This window comes from Neodiprion virginianus, chromosome 4 (assembly GCF_021901495.1).
Source record: "Neodiprion virginianus isolate iyNeoVirg1 chromosome 4, iyNeoVirg1.1, whole genome shotgun sequence".
NCBI lineage: Eukaryota > Metazoa > Arthropoda > Insecta > Hymenoptera > Diprionidae > Neodiprion > Neodiprion virginianus.
Window position 1 is genome coordinate 8,576,623 of NC_060880.1, and position 24,273 is coordinate 8,600,895.

The window sequence follows — 24,273 nt, forward strand, 5'->3', positions numbered from 1 at the left end:
ACAAATTATGTCCTCATATGTCGAAAAGGGAGTAGGGTTACCAATTAAGAAAACAGAAATTCTACTTATCGACGGTATCTGGGGAATTTTAGTGAAATAGTTTCTTTTTTTTTTTTAATATGTTAATCCGACTCCGTTCCTGTCACGCGGGAACATAATTCGATGTAGAATTTTCTGCTCTACACGATGGTCAAGTTATGCTTCATCAATCGGTAGCAGTTTTTGAAGAAAATGCAAGAAACGTCAAATTTTGCTGTTTTCTGAGAACGCCGGCTACGCGAATCAAAAATAACTCCAGATTCGAGTTCCCGATAGTAAAAAATCCCGAAACACAAAAATGCAGCCATATCCCGAACATTTTTAATTCAGACCTACATATTTTGACTGAACGAAAAAAAAACCGTAATGGGACTGCCTTCTGCACCCGTTGACCCAGCTGCAGACAATGCGATAGAGCAACGGCGGTGGTTTTGCTGCAGTATCAACATGTATATCTAAACCAAGCGTAAACAGGAACTGATATTTTACGGGGGTATGAATCACCGACGCCCAACTCTTGTGTGTTCCGCACGGAGGCTGACGGTGCTCGGTAACGGATACACAGCAGTCAGACACAATGGCGATGCGCGTTTCTAGATTTTCCCGTTGTCCGCGTTATTACAGTTGTACGGTGTCGACGCTGTTGTTACAGTTCTGCGCGGCAATTTGTCTTCGTTGTCACGTATAGAAAACTCTGTAAAACCCGGGTATTCCGGTCCACTGTGACTTGTTCCATTGAGACAAATCGACCATTCAGCGTCGTAGATACCTTTTTTATGCATGCGTACTTCGCATTTGGGAGAATAGTAACAGTCACGATAGTGAGCGGTAGAACGCGATAAGACACGGCTAAACCGATTGAAAGTAAATTAGGCTCTAATTGTACCGATCGATTGAACCTCTACCTTCCGATAGAGAACGATCACCTAGGAATTAATGGCCCATAGTTTACTTTTACTCTTATCGGATTCTATCGCACTTGCATTATTATACCGTGGATCGGCTTCTACAGAAGCGGTAACCTCATAACACGAAAGAATCGTAATGGATGCATATTGAAAATGACGTAGATGACGTCTAAAAATAACGTACGCATCTGAACGTGTTATTTTTACCATTTTCTCAGTTTACCTTTCAAGTATATAACGATAGCTCCTAATAAAATTCACCTAAGTTTAAAGAGACTGATTATAAAAGACTTAACTTTGGGGTGACGACTATAATTCAAGTAACTCTAAGGACCCCGATGATAAAACAGTTAACTCATGTGTACAAGCATAGAAGATAATTGTTTTATCATCGGGGTTCGTGGCGTTACTTGGATTATCATTGTCACGCCAAGGTTAGGTCTTTTATAATCAACCCCTCTAAAGTTGAGTGAAGTTTATTAGAGACCATCGATTAGTGACTGGAAAAAGAAGCTCCCAGAGTAGTGAAATTCTGGCCTGATTCAAAGGTTTTTCTCCATTGATCAACGGACTTAAAATCAACGATTAGAAGATTCGCACATCAAAACTAGAAACAAATGATAGTTATAGGTACAGTTGTCGTAGCTTTAGTGTAGGCTGATTTTCCGTTCATCGCAACGCAAGAATCTGGTGTGAGAAACAATTTATCGACATTGAAAAGTACCCTCGCACGACAAATATCGCAAGCACAACATGATCCGCGTAACGAAGTGAATTCAATAGATTGCAGGTCGGTATAGAATGTTGTAGAGATTTGCACGCTGACAATGATCCATCGGCGCCCCGTGACCTGGTCGACCCCACAATCTTCTCCAGGTGTCATAATGCCTCCGACAATTCTCTTGCTCCCAACGCTGCTCCTCCTGGAACAATCGTCGATACATGAAGGCTTGTCAGCTCATAGTATTAATGCTTAACCCTTTCAGTCACACATTTTTTCGCTAAACATTTTGGCCTGAATTTTATTACTCGGGGGAATTTTGGGGCCGCTGATCACGAATCTGAAGTCGGAATTTGGATATATCGCCATATTGGATCCGCCATTTTGGATTTAGACATTATCAAATTCTGAATTCAGATTTGTGATCAGCGACCCCAAAATCCCACCGTGTAACAAATTTCAGGCCAAAATATTGAGTAAACAAAATGTGTGACTTTTACATCATGTGTAACTTATGTCCCTTCAAATTGGTCTAACATTTTCAACGCAAATTTCGTTCGTCTTTTACCATTGTATGCAACTCGGTGAACAACATAACCTAAATTGAAAAGGAGTAACTCTTAAGAATTGCATAGCTATTATTTTTTTAAATCTTTTTCTACATGGTCGACATTTAACATCAATTGAGAAGGTTGGTGAGTCAGGAGTTGATACTTTTTCGATTAGATTATTACGATATAGTCGCACATATCGAAGCTTCATCAAATTTCCATGCTCGTAAGCTTCGAATATTGTAAGTATCGAATTTAGCCTATTCTTTCGCGAGTTTTGCTTTGAAAAAATATGAATACTTCAAAAAAAACAAACTTCAATACCTAGATAAAGAATGGCGTGAAGAAAGTTGTGTCCAAATTTAAGACGAATAACTTGAAGACTCCTCCTTTGAGAATGTACACCGTTTTGTAACACCAGATTCCGAGAAAACCGTTAAAAAAAATTTTCTTCAATAAAAATAACGTTTCAAAATTTATTTTCAGTTCTTTATGAGTGCTTTTCACATAAAAATAATTACTTTTACATTTTAAATAAAAATATTTACTTTTACATAAAAATATCAGACCGACTAGCGTATTTTAACCATTGAAAAGAAAATCGCGAAAATCAGATGGTTTTCGTCCCGTTACAATAGCATAGTCCGTTAACCCTGATTGGTCACTTGGGGTGAATATCACCCCACACATTTTTCAAAATCCTCGTACAGTTCCTTAGTACCATAACTTCGCCGCTGTTTTACAATATTTAAACAGTAAATTTTCGTTAGGGAAACTGAAAGAACTTTTCGTACGATCCTTAAACAATACCCAAATATTTTTTTTAGATTTATAAAACTCATTGTTGAAGCAAGATATCACATTCTTCGAACTGGGGTGATCTTCACCCTCTGTGACCGTTATGCGATTCTACTGAGGTTTGACCAATTAGGGTTAAGGGTGTATGAAATAAAAAATCGATATCTAACCTATCTTGTCGAGAACTTTAGTATATTTATTCTTGAATTTTTATAAAAAACATTGTAGCTTACTGGTATACGAATTGGATAAATTCCTCATATTATCGTAATGAAATCGACGACAAGGTATTGAATTTCAACTCACTTCTAGCATTCGCTCGCGGGAGAATTTCACGCAATACACTTACCACGACCCGTTCTCGTTTCCTGTGGATTTGCTGAGCTAAATCAGCGACGTACTCGCGACTTCCAGTGCCAAAAGACCTCAAAGCTCTCAAACTGAAACAGCAAGAATATCGTGTAAGGATTTCAGGATTTCACGAACAGTTACGGCCATTATACAACGCAGAATGTAAATGTGCCGATTAAAGGTGAAAGGGGATCAATTAATGATTCCACAAGTACTTAACATACAGGTATAAATGTGCTGTCCACGATCATTCCACTAACTGGTCACACAATCAAAAGACTTGCTGCATTTCCGGGTGTCCTTTCCGATCGCCACGGTAACAAATACAAAAAGCTCTGCATCGCGCTATAACTTTTTTTCAACAGGTGCATTGAGAAAAATTTCATTTTTTATAGTAACTAGAAACATTCGGTAAAGCAGGTATCATTAAAAAACAGTGTTTGGATATTGTTGGAATTACGAAAAACGAGGTACGCGTAACCATTTTGAGCTATTGTCGATACTTTTTTGGTAATTGCAACGCAAAATCAGTTTTTTCGGTTTACTCTACTTTTTTTAGTTAGATAAGGCTTTAACATCAATTTATTGTTGCACAAGCATTAAATTTTCGCAACAGTTACAAGAAAATATAGTAACGGTGATAGTAATGAGAAAGAATAATAACGGATACTAGACTTTCCGGTAACAGCTAGAAAACTAATTTTCATTTTCTCCCTAGAACTATATTTTTCGATTGTGGTACAAAATGAAAATAGTTGAGGACCGAGCGGTAACCGGAACTAAAAGTTACTCTCAGTGTGCTTGAAATAGGCTCTTATTCTTGCATGTTAAGTGGATGGAAAATTTATTTTTGCCTCTTATGGAAGTAACAAGCAATAAAATGACACCGAATGAATTCGATTATCAATCATTGTTCTTATTATGATTACTTCGCATAAATAAAATCAATTATGAAACGTAATTATTTTATTTTACCCTAAAATGCACAAAAAAAGGTATATACATGCACTTATTGAAAAAAGCGCGATGCGACAAGGGGGGGGGGAGGGGAGGGCAATTACGAACAGCCCCCCTCCACCTCCCTTGGTTGCACATTGTACCATTACTGCTCAATTGACGCGAAGTGGAACTGCTGCAGTCGAGGGCGATGTGTGCCGGAGAAATTGAGAAACTCAATAACTTCCGCTGGTATACCTGTATGATCATTGCGGAACGGTTTCAGTTACTGCAAAACTGAATTATCCAATTTTCCATGTACGGAATACGATATCCAGCCGCGGGCTTTCAACGTCAGCTCGTGTAACAACGTATCTTGAATGTCCTTTTTATGCACATTCTATCTCTTCTCGTTTTGTTCGTTATATGCGGTGTATGACGCAGCTGCAGATCCATTCTGCATTGTGAAAAATTACCGCTGACATTTATTACCGCGGCTCGTGGTGTTATGCAGATACTGCAGAGACGAAATAGAGTATATTGTATTACACGTGCAGAAAGTGGGCGATTTCTGACGAGTGTAAAGTTTTGAGCGTGAGCCGCAAAGGCGAGTGCTGCAATCATATGAGTAATAGTGTGAACGCAGTAAGAGCCAAGGCGAGCGTTGTAAATTAACAGACGAAACAGATATCTTCCATTCCCACACGTGACGCACGCTATTTTCTCCAACATCTGTGAAAGAAAGTTTAATTTGAGACGTGCCGAAGGTGCCATTGACACCGCTTGAATTGGCGCTCGTTAACTTACGCTCGATGAGACAATGCGCAAAATTAAGTTATCAGAAATTGCGCATGCGCTGAGGAAGCCCTAGTGCGTAAAGTTGAGAAATTCACTCAAGCACATGCGTTAGCGTCGTTTTACCGTACTGTTCGGAAATGGAAAACTTTACGCACGCTTCACAGCTTTCCAAGCTTGTGTTGGAAAAAGATTGTTCTTAGACCACTGCGGTTCTATTTGAATAGATGAATCTGCAGTTGGACAATGTTTTTTGTTCATGACTAGGCTACAAGAAAATATCGCTACAAACAACTTGAAGATGTATCCGTCAGCGGTTGGATTTACATTTTTAGTTTATCAAACAGAGGTCTTTTACAAACAGAAGAACGACAAATGTTTTCACTGAAAAATCGTTCTTATAATGAAATTCTTAAATACTATTATTGCTTCGTAGTTTCTGGCATTTCCACTGCTTGGGATCAAAACGTGAATAATATTTTTCTTGCTTGGTCATAGGAAATGCATAATTACCCTAAATGTTTCGAAGTTAGAACTGAAAAACTATCCTTTCTACAAACATCAAATAATTCGGTATAAAAACGTTGATACACCCATTCTGTACGAGGAACTTTGAAACTCGCTGAGAGAAATGTATTAATTAATTCGAACGGGTAAAGATTTGTAAGAAACTAGATCTAAGTACAGTAATTCAAAAAGTCTGAGAATAAGGATATGGATGGATTTTTGCAATGCAAGAAATATGCCATTTGCAATTGCCGAATGGCCTGTTCGAAACAAAGAAAGAACGTAAAATTAAAACCAGTAGTTGCAAAAGAAAGCGCGCACTGTCAGCTATTGAAAATAACGTAACGAATTTGATATCGAATTTTCTATACGTATCTGGTAAAAGTGGACGAATTCTTATTCTCTTGTAAATCTGCGTTGCGGTGTGTGCGGTAAATAAGCGTTAAATCGTTTGAAAAATGTGCGAAACAAGGCATCGGACGGAAGGAAGACGACAGAAGCAAGGGAAAAAGGATAGTAAAAAAAGACGACGGGACGGAAATCGTTCGCAAATCCGTAAACTTGGCTACTTTGCAATTCCAATCGAAATGGCGTCGGACCGTCGTCAAGTTGGCGCAAGGCCCCCAGCGTGATAAGATTACTTATTTATGAGGACGACTATTGGCTCTTCTTCCTTGATGGTCTAATCCGATTTGGATGATGTGATTTGTCGGATTGAGAATACCTCGGGAAGAGCGATCACCTCGCGTTTATTCGCCAACTTCCCATCCTCGCCGTCACCCGACCCCTCGGCCACCGCCTCGTAAATCGTAGCCACTTCCGTTCGCTGTAATTAATTATAAGCCTCGCCGCAAACTCGGCACAAGTAGCGCCTCGACAGCCGGCGGCCCGAATCGTCGCGCCATGCACTTCCGGAATCCGGGGAAAATTTGTTAATTTTCGCCATGGTTGGGGTAAAGCGGACTCCTGACTCTCCGTAACTTCCTGCCCTTGGGTTGCTGACGACTCGGAGCTTTGCTCGCTACGACTGTGGTGCCCCGATAAATATCCCAAAATTGCTAAGCCATAGAAAATTCCGTATTGTGTTCTAAAAATTTTCACGTATCAATACAATCGGGAAAAATCCTAAAACCACGACGCGGATCGATTGAATAAACCATCAAATGTGATTAAAGATCAGATCTCGTATTCGAAGGCTAAGATATCGGCCTAGTTAGATCATTTGAATTAGACAAATAATATGTATCAACTATAATTTGATAAATTAAAGCCGACGTACCGTCAAGTCGAAAAGTCGAGGAATATTCGCCTCGGAAAATGACAAACTCCGTGACGATCTCGGAAATGGTTCGATAAAAAACTCTGAAACTCGCATGATTTAACAACCGATGAACATGAAAAAATCCCATGTCCCATTTCATCTAAACTTCCAGTTCAACTGGAAATAAATCGCTTTTCAATGTTTTACCGACAAATTTATAACGTTTCGTCTTTAGTACTTTTTCTAAGTGAATGATTAATTTTTTTTTTCACCCATTTTATTAGTTGCTGTCTACCGATGAGCCTACACTTTTTCTTATTTGATGAAAAGTATCGCGAAAAAGACTTTTCTTAACGGTTTGTTTTCGAATAAATCCATTTGAATGTTTCGTGATCTACTTACTGTAGAGCTGGGCAACTACTCGGTTAATTATAACAACGAATAATCGTTCTTTTGATTAATTGACGAATCGTTTAATCAAAAGGAGAATTTATTGAAAGGGCCGATTGCTCAATTAATTGAAAAAAAAAATTTGATTTAGTCGAGGATTAGCCGATTGATCGCGTTGCCCTAGAATGTAGGGTGTCGGAACGAATATAAATTGGCCTCAGAGAATCCTCAAATTTTATTACAAACAGGGGAAGTGTTACTCGACCAATTTATTTTTACTGCAAAGTTTACAAAATAAGCTCCTAAAAATCATAAATAAAAATCAACTCATAACTAATAAAAGGCCATTGGACTGTAAACAAATGTATGCTTACGAGTCGCTTAAATACCATTATGATATTTTAAGAATACTTTTATCAATTTCAGTATTACCAGAAATAGAAGTATTATTATGCCAAAGATGTGCGAAATTGATACTAGTAGATGCAGTTGTGTCAAGGCTGTTGCCAAATGAACTTAAAACGACAAACAAAAACATATACATGTCATAAAAATAAAATAAAGTCATGGATCTTAGAGAATCTCTAAGTCTAACCTTTGTTATTACATTGTTAATTTGTATTACTAAAAAAATTCGATAAAAATTTAGAACTATGTTCTCTGGATGATCACTATTATATACGTTTCGAAACTGTTATTTTTTTTTCGTACAAATTTATTCTATCAGATTATAAGAGTTATATCAGAACTGCGAACAAGTATAACTAGCATAAGTATACTTCTGCAACGGTTTGCATTTGATGTTTTATACGCGAAAATGTAAACAATCCGATGAAAATAAATAAATAAATATTCTAAAATCTAAGAAAGAAGTTCAATTTACCGCTCCGAAGGGTGAAAAGTAAGCGAGGAATTAGCGCGGAAGAATTTTTTGCGAGTGCGGGAACGACCTACTTTGCGCACTCGTATCGTAATGTACTATTATATATAACGGGGAATTCATTGTCGCCGTGGCGCGACGCTGGGATACTTTTTGGATTAGTCCTACGAACATGCAAACCGGACTGGAGGATTAAACCCGCGGTAAACGGGGGCGGCTTCTGTCCGGCGGGTCACGGAGTTGATTATCTCATGCAACACCCGCCTCCTCCCTCGAGTCCCATGGACGTCCTAATCACTCCCGCGTTGTTCGCTAACTCGGTACCAACCCACGAACCTACTGCCTCTGGAACGAGGAAGGCACTGCCCCGAAGCCTCATGTGTCCGCATGCGACGTGCCGATTGCCCGATATCACCGGGATGACACGGGTTTCCCATTCCATTTTCTTATTTTTAAAAGGGAAAGGGAAATTGACCGGTAAGAATGGCAGCGTTGACGATAATGATAACGAACGATGGAAATTTGTTTGCTCTTTTGTCTCGAGAGTTCGCTCTGCGAAAGAAATTTGTTGTCAAGAAACGTGGGGGAAAACTTAAAAGTTCTAGTAACCTTTGGTTACCTCATCAATGGATTCTCGAATAAGGGTGCTTTACGTAATTTTGCATCGAGTGTCGCCCCGATGCTCAATGTTACGTAAATTTTATGCTGCATGCTAAAAAAGCATGCCGAATATCGTTTCACTGTCTAAAGTCGATACGTGTGAAGTAGGAATGTGCGATTATAGTCTGTTTAAAGGGGATGGGTGGGGAAGGGTCCTGTATAAGTTTCATCCCTTGCAAGATTGATGCTAGAAAATGAATGATGTTTTCAATCGAATCATTTTCAAAGGCCTTTTGATATTATTATTTTTGGTAAGATTGAGAAAAACAATTCTCCAAACGTTTGATCGTTCCACCAAATTCAGCTACGGAAAAATCACTAGTCTGTAAAGTTGAACTGTATTCTAGGAAGGATTGCATTTTCAGTGTGAATTGCGACGGCAAATTGATCTTGGAATAGTTTCTTCTTATTTTTTTTTTTTTTTTGTTACGAATATTCTTTGTAAGTATAGAGTAGCTGTTTTTATTGTGAACAGAGGTTCAATTTGTTATTTTCATCATCATCAATTCATCTTGTTATTGTCGGAAACCATATCATATAATTACTTGTGTCCATAATTCTTCGACGGATTCTTCTTAATTAACAAACTATTTATTAGGGCTTCAAATTTTCGATAAAACTGTTTGCGATGGATGTTTCTACCACAGACGAATATTATATGTTTATCAATACCATAACATTACGTGTTTGGAAAATGCTTAAACGAGTTTTTAACTCGGTTTTTAATATTGAATTTCTTGTATCGTAATATTCGATGTTACATGCATCGTATTTTTAATACGGTCACGATTAATATTCCAAACTGTACTGTATTTTCAATGCTCTGTTGGTTATGAATAGGTTAATATACAATTATTGTAATTTTCAGTAAATAATGTATCATTACAATGCATGAGTGGAAAATTGCACAACGTGTTTTCATTTCCAATATCGTGTATATCAAACTTTACATCAATACATTAAAATTAATGTGCGAGTGTGAATTTAGCTATCCAAGGGTATGAATGGTCGTTTCGTATACCTAATTTACAAATTTCATATGACTGCGCTGTGAATTTGTTCTTAAATTTAAAATCTTTTTTAGTAGTGACGTAAAATGAAATAAATTCCGAGGAATGCAGAAAAAATATTTGAAAATATATATTCTTTAGAATTATGAGATCGCGCATAAAAATCCATGAGACAGCGGATAAACTAAAACACACTAAAAACTGAGAAAAATAAATGAATTCAGAAATAAACCAAAGTATTGAAGCAGCTAGAAAACGTTACTGTTCAGCAACGCTGTGAAAAAACTTTTTCACATATTTCTGTATCCACTTCACTTCCGGACGAAATACTGGTAAAAGCTGCGTCGATCGCAACCAAAATGATTAATAACCGGTAACTCCTTCTCGAAATATCGTTGGACAAAAAACTTTATCACACAAATACGCACATGCATGCATATATACACACATACACAGGATGCCAACCGAAAATGGTGCAAGGCGATTCTCTAGATCGAGAAACAACAAGATATAGTGAGAACTCAACTTTTCATTTTCGTGGTGATGACAATAACTTCCTTTTTTCTCTGAAAACAGAGAAACGGGAAGTCGAAAAGCAGTACGACTGTGTACGCGCGAAATTAGAAATTGAAAATTCATAATTCTTGAGAAAAGCCGAAAAAAAGTACCAGAGACCGTTATGTAACGAAACCTTCGACCCCTCTTTCCGGACTTCCTTAAATGCATTGCAAAGTTCATGGACGGCTCCCAACTTGACGCATCATGCATAAAAAACTGGAAACAATCAAGACAACTTTTAGAAGGAAAACATAGAAACTAAGCAAATTCTGGAGAGCCTTTCGAAAAAAAGATGCCAACGGCACGCGGTGTTCCCAAGCGGTGCTTTGAAAGTGGTATGGCCGTTGCCGATGGAAAGAAATCTCCTTTACTTCATCTAGATGATTAAATAAATCTGTAGAATGCAAGCGCGTAGGTTGGAAGAAATTGGGAATGCATCTGTATTGAGTGATGGAGTGCTTACAGACAAAATGATGCGCAGCAAGATTACGTGGAAGTGAGAACCGTCAATGTGTGAAATTTCAGAACTTTTTCTGATCCACTGACTGTCACTAATTTGAAACCCAGTGAATGTTTGGGAAAAAAAACTACCAGTAAGTGAAATCGCGGTAAGACTTGTTAAAAAAGATCGTCCCAAAGTCCAAACTTCTTCGAATCGTTTTCAAGAAAAAGAAAAGATGCCAACGGCACGCGGTGTTCCCAAGCGGTCACCCATCCAAGTACTGACCGCGCCCAACGTTGCTTAACTTCGGTGATCGGACGAGAACCTTTTTTTTTGAGAGAGAACCTTATTTATTAGATGAAACAATAAATGTACAATATTTACAATGTTGCACTTATAATTATCTTAGTTTATGTAACTCCGGCTTAGATTTTAAGCTTAATCTAACATTTTGTTTTACATTAAGTGGTTAACTTATTTTCTAAATGTTTTGTTTAAGACTTGAATGCAGTATTGTAGCAAATGCAGTAGTAATTGACTTAGATACAGGAAAAGTTCGCGCAAAAACCTGTGATTGAGAATTGTTCCAGGCATGTGCCTGTATGCTTTTTATCAGGTAGCATTTATTTCAGTTGCTTAGGTTTTTATGTTATTAAATATTTCTAGTTTTTGGTAAGGTAGTTTGTGTTTAAACGTGTGTGGTATATTATACTTTCTTATATTTGTAATGTTTTTTGTTGAATTATTGTTATTTAATTGTTGGTCATAAAAGTTATTTGCTAGTCTATATATATACTCTTTTATGTACATTAAGTCAGTTGTCTCATGCATTTTTTTAATTTTCGCGTATCTGTTTTCTGAGAGAATGAGTCTAAGACATTTATTTTGATATCTTTGGAGAAGTAGTAAGTTGGTTGGGGATGCACCACACCACACTGGAGCTGCATATGTCAGGATAGGTCTTAAGATCATCGTGTATATGAGTTTTTTATTTTTAATTGTCAGTGTTGAGCCTTTAACTATCAGAGGATACACTTTTTTTTGTACTATAAAGGCTTTTCTGATTGCTTGTTTGATGTGAGTGTGGTATGTTAGTCTGGGATCTAAGTAGACGCCTAAGTATTTGACTGTGTTTGCTGGTTCTATGTTGTGATTGTATACTTTTATGGGTTGAATTATTCTTGTGTTGCTCGTCTTCTTGGCAAATGTTATGACTTCAGTCTTAGATGCGTTTAGTGAAATTTTCCACATGGTGTAGAATTTTTCGAGTATGTTTATGTGTACTTGTAACTGTTTGGCAGCGGTGATGGCACTGAAAGAGTGTGCATAGATGGCTGTATCATCTGCAAATAGTGCTGTGCTCGTTTTAAGAAAGGTAGGAATATCGTTAAGATAGATATTGAAAAGTATAGGACCAATAACTGAGCCTTGTGGAACACCAGCTTTGATTTTTCTTCTAGTTGATATCGTTCCATTGAGAGATACGACGAAGTGTCTGTCAGATAAGTATGAATAGATGAGTTTGATAATTGTCGGTGGATAATTGTAATTTATCAGTTTAAAAGTTAAGCCATCTATCCACACTCTGTCAAATGCTTTTTCTATATCAAGTAATAATAATGTTGTGACTAGATTTTTGTTGAAGTTAATTGAGATGTCGTTTACTATTCTTGTTACCTGTTGTACTGTGTTATGCTTGCTTCTGAACCCAAACTGATGATCTACTAGTATGTTGTTTTTTTCATCATGTTGTATGAGTCTCTTGAGAATCACCTTTTCGTAGACTTTACTCATCGTCGGAAGAAGACTAATTGGGCGATGACTACTAGGATCTGTGCTTACTTTACCAGGTTTTTTGATTGGTACAAGAACCAGCGTGGTATGGCCGTTGCCGATAGATTTGAATCTCTATAATCTCATCTCGAAAGTCGAACAAATATACAGTAGGATTTGTGAACATGTAGGCTGAGGAGAATTTAGTGTTTCAGGAATTGGGATGTCTCTGCATTGAGTGATGGAGTGCTTACAAACATAATGACGCGCAGCAAGATTACGCGGGAGTGAGAACCGTCAGTGTGTGACATTTCAGAGCTTTTGCTGATGCACTGACTTACACCAATCTGACACCCAGTGAATCTCTGAAAATGAGAAAAAAAACTATCAGGAAGTGAAATCACGGAAAGACTCATTGGAAAAACCATTAAAATATACAAACTTCTTTGAAATGTTTTCAAGAAAAAAAAGATGCCAACGGCACGCGGTGTTCCCAAGCGGTCACCCATCCAAGTACTGACCGCGCCCAACGTTGCTTAACTTCGGTGATCGGACGAGAACCGGTGCTTTCAACGTGGTATGGCCGTTGCCGATGGACAAGAATCTTTACAATCTCATCTCGGGAGTCGAACAAATCTGTAGAGTTTGCAAACGTGTAGGTTGAAGAAGACTCGGCGTCTCAAGATCTCGAGATGTGTGTCAATTGATTGACCCAGTACTTGCGGACAAAATGATGCGCAGTGGGATTACGTGGAAGTGAGACCCGACAGTGTGTGAAATTTCAGAGCTTTTTCTGATTCACTGACTTACACTAGTTTGAAACACAGTGAATGTCTAAGACAAAATACTGCCAGTAAGTGAAATCACGGTAAGACTCGTTAAAAAAGACCGTCCGAAACTGCGAACTTCTTCGAATCGTTTTCAAGAAAAAAAAAGATGCCAACGGCACGCGGTGTTCCCAAGCGGTCACCCATCCAAGTACTGACCGCGCCCAACGTTGCTTAACTTCGGTGATCGGACGAGAACCGGTGCTTTCAACGTGGTATGGCCGTTGCCGATGGACAAGAATCTCTACAATCTCATCTCGGGAGTCGAATAAATCTGTAGAGTTTGCAAACGTGTAGGTTGAAGAAGACTCGGCGTCTCAAGATCTCGAGATGTGTGTCAATTGATTGACCCAGTACTTGCGGACAAAATGATGCGCAGTGGGATTACGTGGAAGTGAGACCCGTCAGTGTGTGAAATTTCAGAGCTTTTTCTGATTCACTGACTTACACTAGTTTGAAACTCAGTGAATGTCTAAGAAAAAATACTGCCAGTAGGTAAAATCGCGAAAATTATCATTGGTAAAATCATGAAGATATGCAAACTTCTTCGAAACGTTTTCAAGACACAAAAAGAAGATGCCAACGGCACGCGGTGTTCCCAAGCGGTCACCCATCCAAGTACTGACCGCGCCCAACGTTGCTTAACTTCGGTGATCGGACGAGAACCGGTGCTTTCAACGTGGTATGGCCGTTGCCGATGGAGAGGAATCTGTATCATCTGATCTCGAAAGTCAGACAAATCTGTAGGGTTTGCAAGCGCGTAGGTTGGAAGAATTTCGGCGTGTCAGGATCTAGAGATGTCTCTCAATTGATTTACCCAGTGCTTGCGGACAAAATGATGCGCAGCAAGATTACGCGGAAGTGAGAACCGTCAATGTGTGAAATTTCAGAGCTTTTTCTGATCCACTGACTTACACCAATTTGATACCCAGTGAATGTCTAACAATAAGAAAAAAACTGCCAGTAGGTAAAATCACGAAAACAATCATTGTTAAAACCATCAAAATATGCAAACTTCTTCGAATCGTTTTGAAGAAAAAAAAAGATGCCAACGGCACGCGGTGTTCCCAAGCGGTCACCCATCCAAGTACTGACCGCGCCCAACGTTGCTTAACTTCGGTGATCGGACGAGAACCGGTGCTTTCAACGTGGTATGGCCGTTGCCGATGGGAATGAATCTCTGTCACTTGGTCTCGACAAATAAATGAATCTTTCGGGTGCAAACGCGTAGATTAGGAGAAATTCGAAATGCCTCTGTATTGACATGAGTGATGGAGTGCTTACGGACAAAATGATGCGCAGCAAGATTACGCGGAAGTAGGAGCTGACAATATGTGAAATTCCGAATTTTCTTTTTCAAAAATCAATTTCCACGAATCTTAACGTTTTCTAACCTCTAGACTGTACAAATGGATTTTTAGAGAAATGTCATCTTGTCTGTCGGCCTGTCCGACAAACTCGCCTGATGATCTTGGAAATGGCTCGATAAAAAAATGTGCATCTTACAGGATTTTACAATCCAATGGTCGGTTTGAAAAATTGCCATGTCCCATTTATTATGAGCTTCTGGTTCGAGAGGAAATGAATCGATTTTCAATGTTTTACCGACAAATCTACAAAGCCTGAATTTGGTAAGAAGCTACCTCGGCGCCTATAGATAGGCAATCGGAGTTACAATTTGTCATCTCAGGAACGAAATTGTAAGGCACGGCTGCCTATCTGTAGGCGCTGAAGTAGCTTTCTCACGTTTAGAAACTCTGTATTTTTAAATTTTTATTATTTTCTCCAAATGAACGATTATCTTTTTCCAAGTTTATTACCTAACTGAAAAATATTTGTCATAAATTTTATGTTTTTGTTACGGGGTATATCGTGTGTAGACTTCGATGAGCGGCTACCGATATCTACTCTACGCCCAGCCATGGTGTTATTTGGCTATTTTAGAGTTCGTACACATCGATTTTTCACTTACGTAACAGTGCACCCAATGCAGAAAATGATAGAAGAAGAAAGGATTCGGTTTTAAGGGAGGTGGCGATTTAAATGTTATAGTTGGTTTATTATTAACGATCAAGTAATTGAGTTATGACAGTGATCAATGTAATGAAGTTGGCTCAGGGGAAGGACTTGGATTGATATGGAGAGATGTAATTATAAGCCACTCGTGTGACAGCTATGAAGATGCAAGACACGAATTTAGAGAATGTAGGAGACTCGATAGTTGCTGTTTAGAGACGAACCTTTTCGCTCCGTGAATATAAGGAGAGGATGCAGGACGTAAAGTGACAATAAGCCTGTGGGCAAAGAATATGAGTTCTTGAGGACGTAACATTTTCATGTAAAAAATATTAACATTTTTTTTTTTTAATACAGTCGTTTTTTCTCTCGCACAGTTTCTGCGACGCACTGCCTATTCTCTGTACACGTAAATACAGCTTGGTGTGATTTTTTCTTAGCCTTTCTATTGAGTGTTTCGTGTTCCTCTTCATATTCGACCGACAAGGCTTCGACAAGCTAGCTGCTTACACCTGGTGCAAGATTATTAATTTCGTAAACCATTTCCGAGACACAAGAAGCAGCGAATAGCCGAAAACCACAGTACATATCTCGTTACAATTTATGATTTTTCTTTTGTTTCTTGCAAGCTGGTTAAGTTTGATTTTATCTAATTATGTTGTTGTAAATTTAGTAGACGGGAGTCTGCGGCGAGACCCTCAAAATGTTCTCTACTCGGTAACGATAATCGAGACTGCAGAATTACGTTTACATATCCTATTGAATCCACATGCGATTAGATCGTCCATTTTCATTTCCAATTTACTTTCCTGCCTCGTTCCATATCTAACTACCAAAAAATCACACGAATTAGAATTTTTGTTTCACCTTACATATGATCTCTTTCTTTTTACTAGTAAACCTATACTTTTTTCTTTCCGATTGTTGATAACGCCACTAAACAGAAAAGTACATGATACAGTGGTAGGACACGAAAGTGAGTAAAATACCTAGTTGTGCGATTTCTAATAAGGATGAATGTCACAAGGTTTAGTATTGACGGAATTTATATTTTCATCCGACCATGTTTAGAATGGAGGTAACGGTGATAGGCGATCGAATTTCATCACCTGATTTTTGACCACTGCAACGACTTCGTAAAACTTTGGTTTTTCTCAAGTCGTTAAGACTTTGAAATTAGCAGTTTTATGTGGGTGAAGCCCGGCTGACCTGGGTCAGTTTGTGAAGACAGATTCGCACATGGAATTTGTGATTTATCTAATATAAGAAACGTGTGCAGCCACACGCTACGCGCAACACGCTGAAACGAAAACCATCGATGCTCGAAATCCCAGAGCTTCGGTTGATTTATCAAGTTATGCGAATGTGATACATTGTGAATGTTTTCTTTCTAACAGGGTGCACAAAACCGAGAAAAACTCATTCAAAAATCAACGTCATTCAAAATCATTTTGTCCGCAAGCACTGCATCATTCGATTCAGAAACATCTTGATTAATTCAGTTTTTAACATGTAGTGATGGAGATTCACTTCCATTGGCAACGGCCATACCACGTTGAAAGCACCGGTTCTCGTCCGATCACCGAAGTTAAGCAACGTTGGGCGCGGTCAGTACTTGGATGGGTGACCGCTTGGGAACACCGCGTGCCGTTGGCATCTTTTTTTTTCTTCAAAACGATTCGAAGAAGTTTGGACTTTGGGACCATCTTTTTTAACAAGTCTTACCGCGATTTCACTTACTGGTAGTTTTTTTTCCCAAACATTCACTGGGTTTCAAATTAGTGACAGTCAGTGGATCAGAAAAAGCTCTGAAATTTCACACATTGACGGTTCTCACTTCCACGTAATCTCGCTGCGCGTCATTATGTCTGTAAGCACTCCATCACTCAATGCAGAGACATTCTAATTCCTGAAACACCGAATTCTCCTCAGTCTACATGCTTACAAATCCTACTGTATATTTGTTTGACTTTCAAGATCAGATGACAGAGATTCATTTCCATCGGCAACGGCCATACCACGCTGAAAGCACCGGTTCTCGTCCGATCACCGAAGTTAAGCAACGTTGGGCGCGGTCAGTACTTGGATGGGTGACCGCTTGGGAACACCGCGTGCCGTTGGCATCTTTTTTTTCTTGAAAACATTTCAAAGAAGTTTGTATATTTTAATGGTTTTTCCAATGAGTCTTTCCGCGATTTCACTTCCTGATAGTTTTTTTTCTCATTTTCAGAGATTCACTGGGTGTCAGATTGGTGTAAGTCAGTGCATCAGCAAAAGCTCTGAAATGTCACACACTGACGGTTCTCACTCCCGCGTAATCTTGCTGCGCGTCATTATGTTTGTAAGCACTCCATCACTCAATGCAGAGACATCCCAATTCCTGAAACACTAAATTCTCCTCAGCCTACATGTTCACAAATCCTACTGTATATTTGTTCGACTTTCGAGATGAGATTATAGAGATTCAAATCTATCGGCAACGGCCATACCACGCTGAAAGCACCGGTTCTCGTCCGATCACCGAAGTTAAGCAACGTTGGGCGCGGTCAGTACTTGGATGGGTGACCGCTTGGGAACACCGCGTGCCGTTGGTACCTTTTTTTTTTCTCCAAAACGATTTAACAAATACTGCATATTATATCACCTTTGGGATAGATACCACAATCGAAAACTTTAACAGCGACAGCACCATTGCCGGCGCGAGGAACAAGTTTAAAAAATAGGCAGTCAGTGAATTGACCAGATCCTTTGAAGCTTGAAAGCCTGTATCGGGAAGTTATCAGATCGGTATCACGATCGAGTGGTAAGCCAGTGCACTATTGATACACTCATCATGAAATCTCATTAGGCAAAGCAGTCCGTAGCTTTCTACTTTTTACTTTTGTTTTTTGTAAAAATATTCCATCCCACACCAAAAAGACTGCGCACCACCGATGGTGTCAGACCGCTTTTCTGTAAAGGCAGTCTTGAAAGCTCTCAACGCAGGCTTTAGGTCTGTAAAATACACGAGATATTCAGTATACAAATCTGCACTACGATATCTCTTCAAGAACCGATAACAGGCGCTCTGCTTTTTCATCAGGCCTCTGATATCTGGCGATATCCAAGACACGGAACAATCCAGTACCTCATTCATGAGATTATTGAAAACTGATAACCCTTCATTCACCAGAGACAGAGAGAGAGCGAGGCAAAATGGTACAACTCAAACGCAGATAAGACTATAAAGGCAGCATCAAGGTTGGCACGATTCCACGGTCAGTACTGAATAACGCGTGACTGCTGCCTAAACACACCGTACTTCGTGAGAGTATACATAAGATAATGCCCTGAGATAAAGGACCGCAAAACCCCGAAACTCCGGGAGATTAATGTTATTGACAGCACAAATATTGAGCCAAGTGTCAGAGGTGGACGCGTGGTAAGTAGGCTGCATTGACGCGATATGATAACCCTGTGAGGCAAATAACTGACTAACAAGGAACCTCAAGTCGGTCGACCCCTCCGATTTTTATCTAGTTCATGCATGTTGTGCATCAAAAAGTAAGAAATACCTATTTTTATTTTTTTTATTTTTTTATCTGCTAATAAACCGTTTAAAGGGGTGAAAACAACCCCAAAAATGGGCACCTAACGGGGTGGTTTCTTGATGCGCTTAATGTATTTGAAAGAAAACCACGCTAAAAAGATTCTATTGACGAATGGAATATTTGAGCGTTGATTTTATTTCAATCCCAAACGCTTCTATGCGAAACTGAGAAACTACCCCGTTCGGTGCCCATTTTTCGGGGTCATTTTCACTGGTTTAAACCGTTTATTAATCGATTCAAAAAAGTGCGTGCCTCTCTTAGTTTCCGATGCACTAGAACATGTATGAATTATGTACGTCGAAATCGGAGAGGTCGACCTACCAAGGGATCCTTGTAAGGTAAGCCGAGTCGTAAGTTGTAGACGACAGATCTGGGTTGAAATCACCGAGGACGCACGAGAACTTATAATGAGATTGCTGCGGAATAAGTTCACTTTAAGGTCATGTGGTACTCCTTCCTTTACCGACTGAGCAAACTCGCCCTTTTTCTTCCTATATTAAATAAACAAACAAACGGTAGGGGTTCAAATTTCGACACGAGGAAATCAAAAAAGTTACTCGTATCCCGAAAATCGTTTAAAAAATGTGTGGAGCGTTGGAGTACAATTATTTTATGTGTAAATTGTGAAAAATACGGCTGCCCAGCGTCGTAACATTAACGTTGTGCAAGAATCGTGGAATGTAAAAAAATTATCTAGAAGGAAATCGACGAAGCCAATCAGGAAAACACACAAATGTAGTAAAAAAATCACAAAAGTCGTGGATCCTGAATCCTCCTACAGCACCGTCACAGCAGGTAACCTCACCTATTTGTTCTATTCAGTAGCCAACTGTAGAAAATCCAAGAAGCCGTAACTCAAAAGAAGTCTGGCATTCGGATGTTTCGAATTCTTTCTAAATATTTGGTAAGTGAAATTGGATGAATTCTTCGTGTGCTTCGTGCCCCGTAAAACGTATTAAAAGTTTTTCAAAATCTCTCCTAAAACCCCTGCAAGATTTAGATAAACAATACCCAAAAATCCTGCAACTTAGAAATTTTATACTGACATTTATTCCTTTCACCGTTAAACTACATTTGCAACCCAGAAAACACAAATGTAATCACCAGTCTCGTTTACCACATGTGCAGACTAGTTTCATCCACAATGGGTGCGAAGGTTAAACTACTAATTTGTTCGGTGAGAGTTTCTGAATCCAACCGTAGGCACATAACATGCCAAACCAGTAATCTGCATTCTTCCGTATCTATATGTATACTTGCGAATGGGAATTGCCACAGAGCCAGTATCGAGGCAATTAGAGGTGGACTTCAGTTCGTATATACATATAACGTACATAGTACGATCAGATAGAATTACCGGGGAATCACTCACCGCATTTGTGATTCGCTCTACCGTATTATCGTTTGCGAATTCTAATGCACATCAATGAATTATATTTCCCACTGTATTAACTACCTTATTAGTAGCAGGATTGTAACACAATCGAACATATGGGGCAGTCCATACCATTTAGACCTGGGTCTGATCTTTGACCTCTCGGATTGGGCCCGCGATTTTTTATATGATTTTTCTCACTTCGAAAGGTACTCGGTTTTTTTTTTTTTTTAGATTTTTTGAACTCGCTTCGAATTTTCTACAATTTTTTAAAACGATTTTATTGATCAACATAAATTAAAAATCTGACAAAATTCTGATAAATCATGCCTCGGGTAGCAAAATTTTTAAGCTTACAGCCGGAGCGGGGAGATTTTTTCTTCTTACTGATTCAAGCCTTTTCCGAAAAAATGAACGCTCAGAAAAAATTAGAAGCGGGAGTCATTTTACTACGAATGATTGCTGACAAGTTTTCGTATGGCACATTGGATTTTTGAAATTTTTTATAGATTTTTCTCAAGAGATTTTTTTTCTTCTTTATTTTGCTGATAAAACAAAATTGCAAATGGTAAAATGGTTCCGAACAATTTAAAAAAATTTTCAAAAATACGACGTGATGTACGAAAATGTTTCAGCAAGCATCCATGGTGAAATGACTTCCACTTCTAAATTTAGAAAAAAAGTTTTTTTCGGAAAAAGCTTGAAAACAGTAAGAAGAAAAAAACTTCCGCACTCCGATGCTAAATAATTTTAATAAAACAATTTTGGTATCTGACACACAATTTATCAGATTTTTAAATTGCATCCATCGATAAAATCGTTTTAAAAAATTGTACGAAATTTAAATCGGGTCCAAAAAATCTTCAAAAAAAAACCGAGTGCCTTTGAAAGTGATGCTACGTCCGGCGTATCGTCAGACGTCTCCCTAATCTCGTCACTCTCCCACGATCCTTACAGCAACCTTATCGTCTCATTCCTGTCATCCTATTTCCATTCTGGCCCACGCCACTCGCTTTTTGCCGACTCCGCTAATTCTATTCCCCGACGAATAAACGACCTCCACGGACGTAACAGTGAGAACAATCACATAAAAAATCGCGGGCCCAATCCGAGAGGTCAAGGATCAAACCCAGGTCAATACGGTACCTACTGCCCTGTATACAGTTCAGCTCCAATATTTACCCAATGTAGACAATGTTTTTGCAAACTAACCGATAAGACTTTTGGCTTAATTCTACGTCTCTTGATTGTTCACTCATTCATACAATACCCATGACTGATCATCCAAAAATGTAACCATGTTTCATAAAGCACAGGAATACATCTTTAAAAAACGAGATGACAGCAGTCACCGCTTTCTCAAACGTCATTTGTGAATCGAGGAAATAATTTTACAATTTTTGGTTTAGGAAATATAAAAACATTCATAAAAATGTACCAGAGTTGAAAAGAACAACATCAAAAACAATTTCAAACATCACATTCAAATTCGAAGATCGTGTAATCTGGGACCTGTAAGGTGAATTGAAGTGCAAATGTCGGCCCATGAAAAAAAATCTCGTTCCACAAACAATCAATGACTATTTTAAAAACATATACATTAAATGTAAAAATTGAAAATAACTTAAACACGTGAAAAAAAATTAACATAAAAACATGAAATATTAATTGCCATATTGAAAAAATAGAACTAGTTTTAATCTGTTCGATCACGGATAAAGTCAAAAACGGTGAAGTCTGAGTCAGAAATATTCATTAAATATATTCGAAAATCCGAGAGCGCGCGAATCCTTCTCATCGTTAGTCTTGAAGAAATCAGTTGAAAGCAGTAACCGATTTTTCAAACGTCATTTGTGACTGGCGGAAACAATTTTCTTTTTATTCAATTCATACGACCGGCTTCAAAGAAATTAGTATCAACCGTGCAGAGCAAAGGTGTACGTATCATGTGCTGAAAATAATTCGGAATAATTAATTGATTTCACGGTACTGCGATACTCACGATTCGAGGGTGTAACCCGGCCTCGTGGCGTCTGTCGCGAGGTAACGAATGGCTTGAGGATGCGATTGGTACCTACTGCTTGTGAGCAATGGTACCAATTCAACGCCGCCGGTAAGTTTGTAAACCTCGACGTCCTCGTTGTATCTATTCTTCGGATCCAAAGGCGGCATTGGTCCCGGATAAGGATCGGGACTTATCCCTGCAACGAAACAAAAAAGAATGAACGATGGAAACATGGTGACTGATATATTCGGTAAAACAGGTATCGTTGAAAAAACTGTTTGAATATTGTTGGAATGACGGAAAACGAGGTACGCGTAACCATTTTGCGCCATTGTCGATCATTTTGGTAATCGCAACGCAAAATCAGTTTCTGACGTTTACTCTACTTTTTTAGTTAAACAAGGCTTTAACGTCAATTTATTCTTGCACAGGCATTAAATTTTCGCAACAGTTACAAGAAAATATAGTAACAGTGACGATAATGAGAAAGAATGGTAAGAGATACTAGACTTTCTGGTAAGAGCTACAAAAGTAATTTTCACTTTGTACCTAGAAATATATTTTTCGATCGTGGTAAAAAATGAATATAGTTAAGGACTGAGCGGTAACCGGAACCAAAAATTTCTCTCAGTGATACAACGGTCCCAAGTGGAGAAAGTTGTCATACTTGCGGTGGAAGATTTGCTGTTTTTCTAAGCTACGTCAATGTCTCTACATTTTTAGTATCATGAACGTAATACCGTAAGTCGCTTTTGCGTCGTAGAATTTATTCATATCCGTAATAGCCAGCGGGTCGATGTCACTTCGATCAATACGCGGCGATCGGATCGTCCAACCCTGAAAAACAATTATAACATAATCGCAAGTTTGACAATGAGGAAAATTCTTGGGCGGAACAGGAATTGGACTGTAAATAACCATGGGAAAAAATTATCGAACGATACTTGTCAGCGAACCAAAAATTGTAAAATCGTATAATCGTAGTGAATACAACCACATGTATATAAGCTGTGAAGAATAAATTGTATCTACTAACAATAAGTGAATATTGCAACGCGTGGTAAATTGGAGTTGCGAAGTTGTAAAGAAATAAGGTTCGTTCCAGATTTCCAAGATTTTATTTCAAAGACCTTAATCGTATAAGCCAGACGGTGCGGAACAACATGCTTTACAATTTCTGAAAATTATCATTCTCGAGCGCCACTATGTTGATATAACAAGGCTTATTTAATTACATTGTTATTCGCATATGGAAAATGCATCCAAAAACAAATATCAAAATAACATTTTTTGTTACATATTTCAATTTTATAGATTCACTGAAGTTTTTAGATCGCAATTGAATAATTTTTGTACGTGAAATGAGATAATTATTACCTGTTTATACGACTGTCGCGGATAATTTACGAGCTATCAATAAATTAGAATATTGTTTACTGGACTGAAAATATGAAAAATAATTTCAACGTGACCGAATCCATTCCACATCGAAAATCGGAAAACTCTGAAAATAATATTTTCCCAGGCTAACGAATTTCTGAAATTGCGAGAAATAAAAGCACGGATAACAGTAAACGCGTATGAAATTGACGGAGATAAACTTTATGCAGTCACAGAATAGAATGCAGTGGAACAGAATTTTTTTTTTTTTTTTTTTGTCACTAAATTTTAATTTAATCAAGTAATTCTTTTTCGCGCAGGCCAAGTAAAAGACCTAATTGTACCATATATTTTTTTTTTTTAATCCGTATGTTTCAAACAAACCGAGAACAAAGATTTCTCTCAGTGACAAGTGACAACTTAACGAAGCGCATGTTGCGCCATGCCTCACCCCTATTTTGACTGAGGTGGTCGAATATTTGGGGAAAAAATAAGTTTTA

At 38.4% G+C, this 24,273-nt stretch overlaps 1 protein-coding gene and 7 non-coding genes across 8 annotated transcripts in view; 3 read left to right on the top strand and 5 right to left on the bottom strand.

Annotated features, from left to right (window-relative positions):
- Positions 1 to 1,362: 1,362 nt before the first annotated feature.
- The window catches only part of LOC124301847 (uncharacterized), a 28,662-nt gene continuing 5,751 nt past the window's right edge, over positions 1,363 to 24,273 (bottom strand). Inside the window, exons 2-5 of the mRNA XM_046757351.1 lie at positions 23,134 to 23,230; positions 22,391 to 22,589; positions 3,367 to 3,457; positions 1,363 to 1,870 (exon numbers count right to left, since the gene is read on the bottom strand). Coding sequence (XP_046613307.1) covers positions 1,724 to 1,870; positions 3,367 to 3,457; positions 22,391 to 22,589; positions 23,134 to 23,167 — 471 coding nt within the window. The 5' untranslated portion in view covers positions 23,168 to 23,230 and the 3' untranslated portion in view covers positions 1,363 to 1,723. The remainder of the gene's footprint in view (positions 1,871 to 3,366; positions 3,458 to 22,390; positions 22,590 to 23,133; positions 23,231 to 24,273) is intronic.
- Positions 13,053 to 13,171, bottom strand: LOC124304215 (5S ribosomal RNA). Its single transcript, XR_006908109.1, has one exon. It is a non-coding gene; the product is annotated as a 5S ribosomal RNA (ribosomal RNA).
- Positions 13,518 to 13,636, bottom strand: LOC124304226 (5S ribosomal RNA). The gene has a single exon (XR_006908110.1). It is a non-coding gene; the product is annotated as a 5S ribosomal RNA (ribosomal RNA).
- LOC124304229 (5S ribosomal RNA) lies at positions 13,985 to 14,103 on the bottom strand. Its single transcript, XR_006908111.1, has one exon. It is a non-coding gene; the product is annotated as a 5S ribosomal RNA (ribosomal RNA).
- On the bottom strand, positions 14,454 to 14,572 carry LOC124304231 (5S ribosomal RNA). The gene has a single exon (XR_006908113.1). It is a non-coding gene; the product is annotated as a 5S ribosomal RNA (ribosomal RNA).
- On the top strand, positions 16,961 to 17,079 carry LOC124304232 (5S ribosomal RNA). The gene has a single exon (XR_006908114.1). It is a non-coding gene; the product is annotated as a 5S ribosomal RNA (ribosomal RNA).
- LOC124304234 (5S ribosomal RNA) lies at positions 17,428 to 17,546 on the top strand. Its single transcript, XR_006908116.1, has one exon. It is a non-coding gene; the product is annotated as a 5S ribosomal RNA (ribosomal RNA).
- LOC124304238 (5S ribosomal RNA) lies at positions 17,899 to 18,017 on the top strand. The gene has a single exon (XR_006908120.1). It is a non-coding gene; the product is annotated as a 5S ribosomal RNA (ribosomal RNA).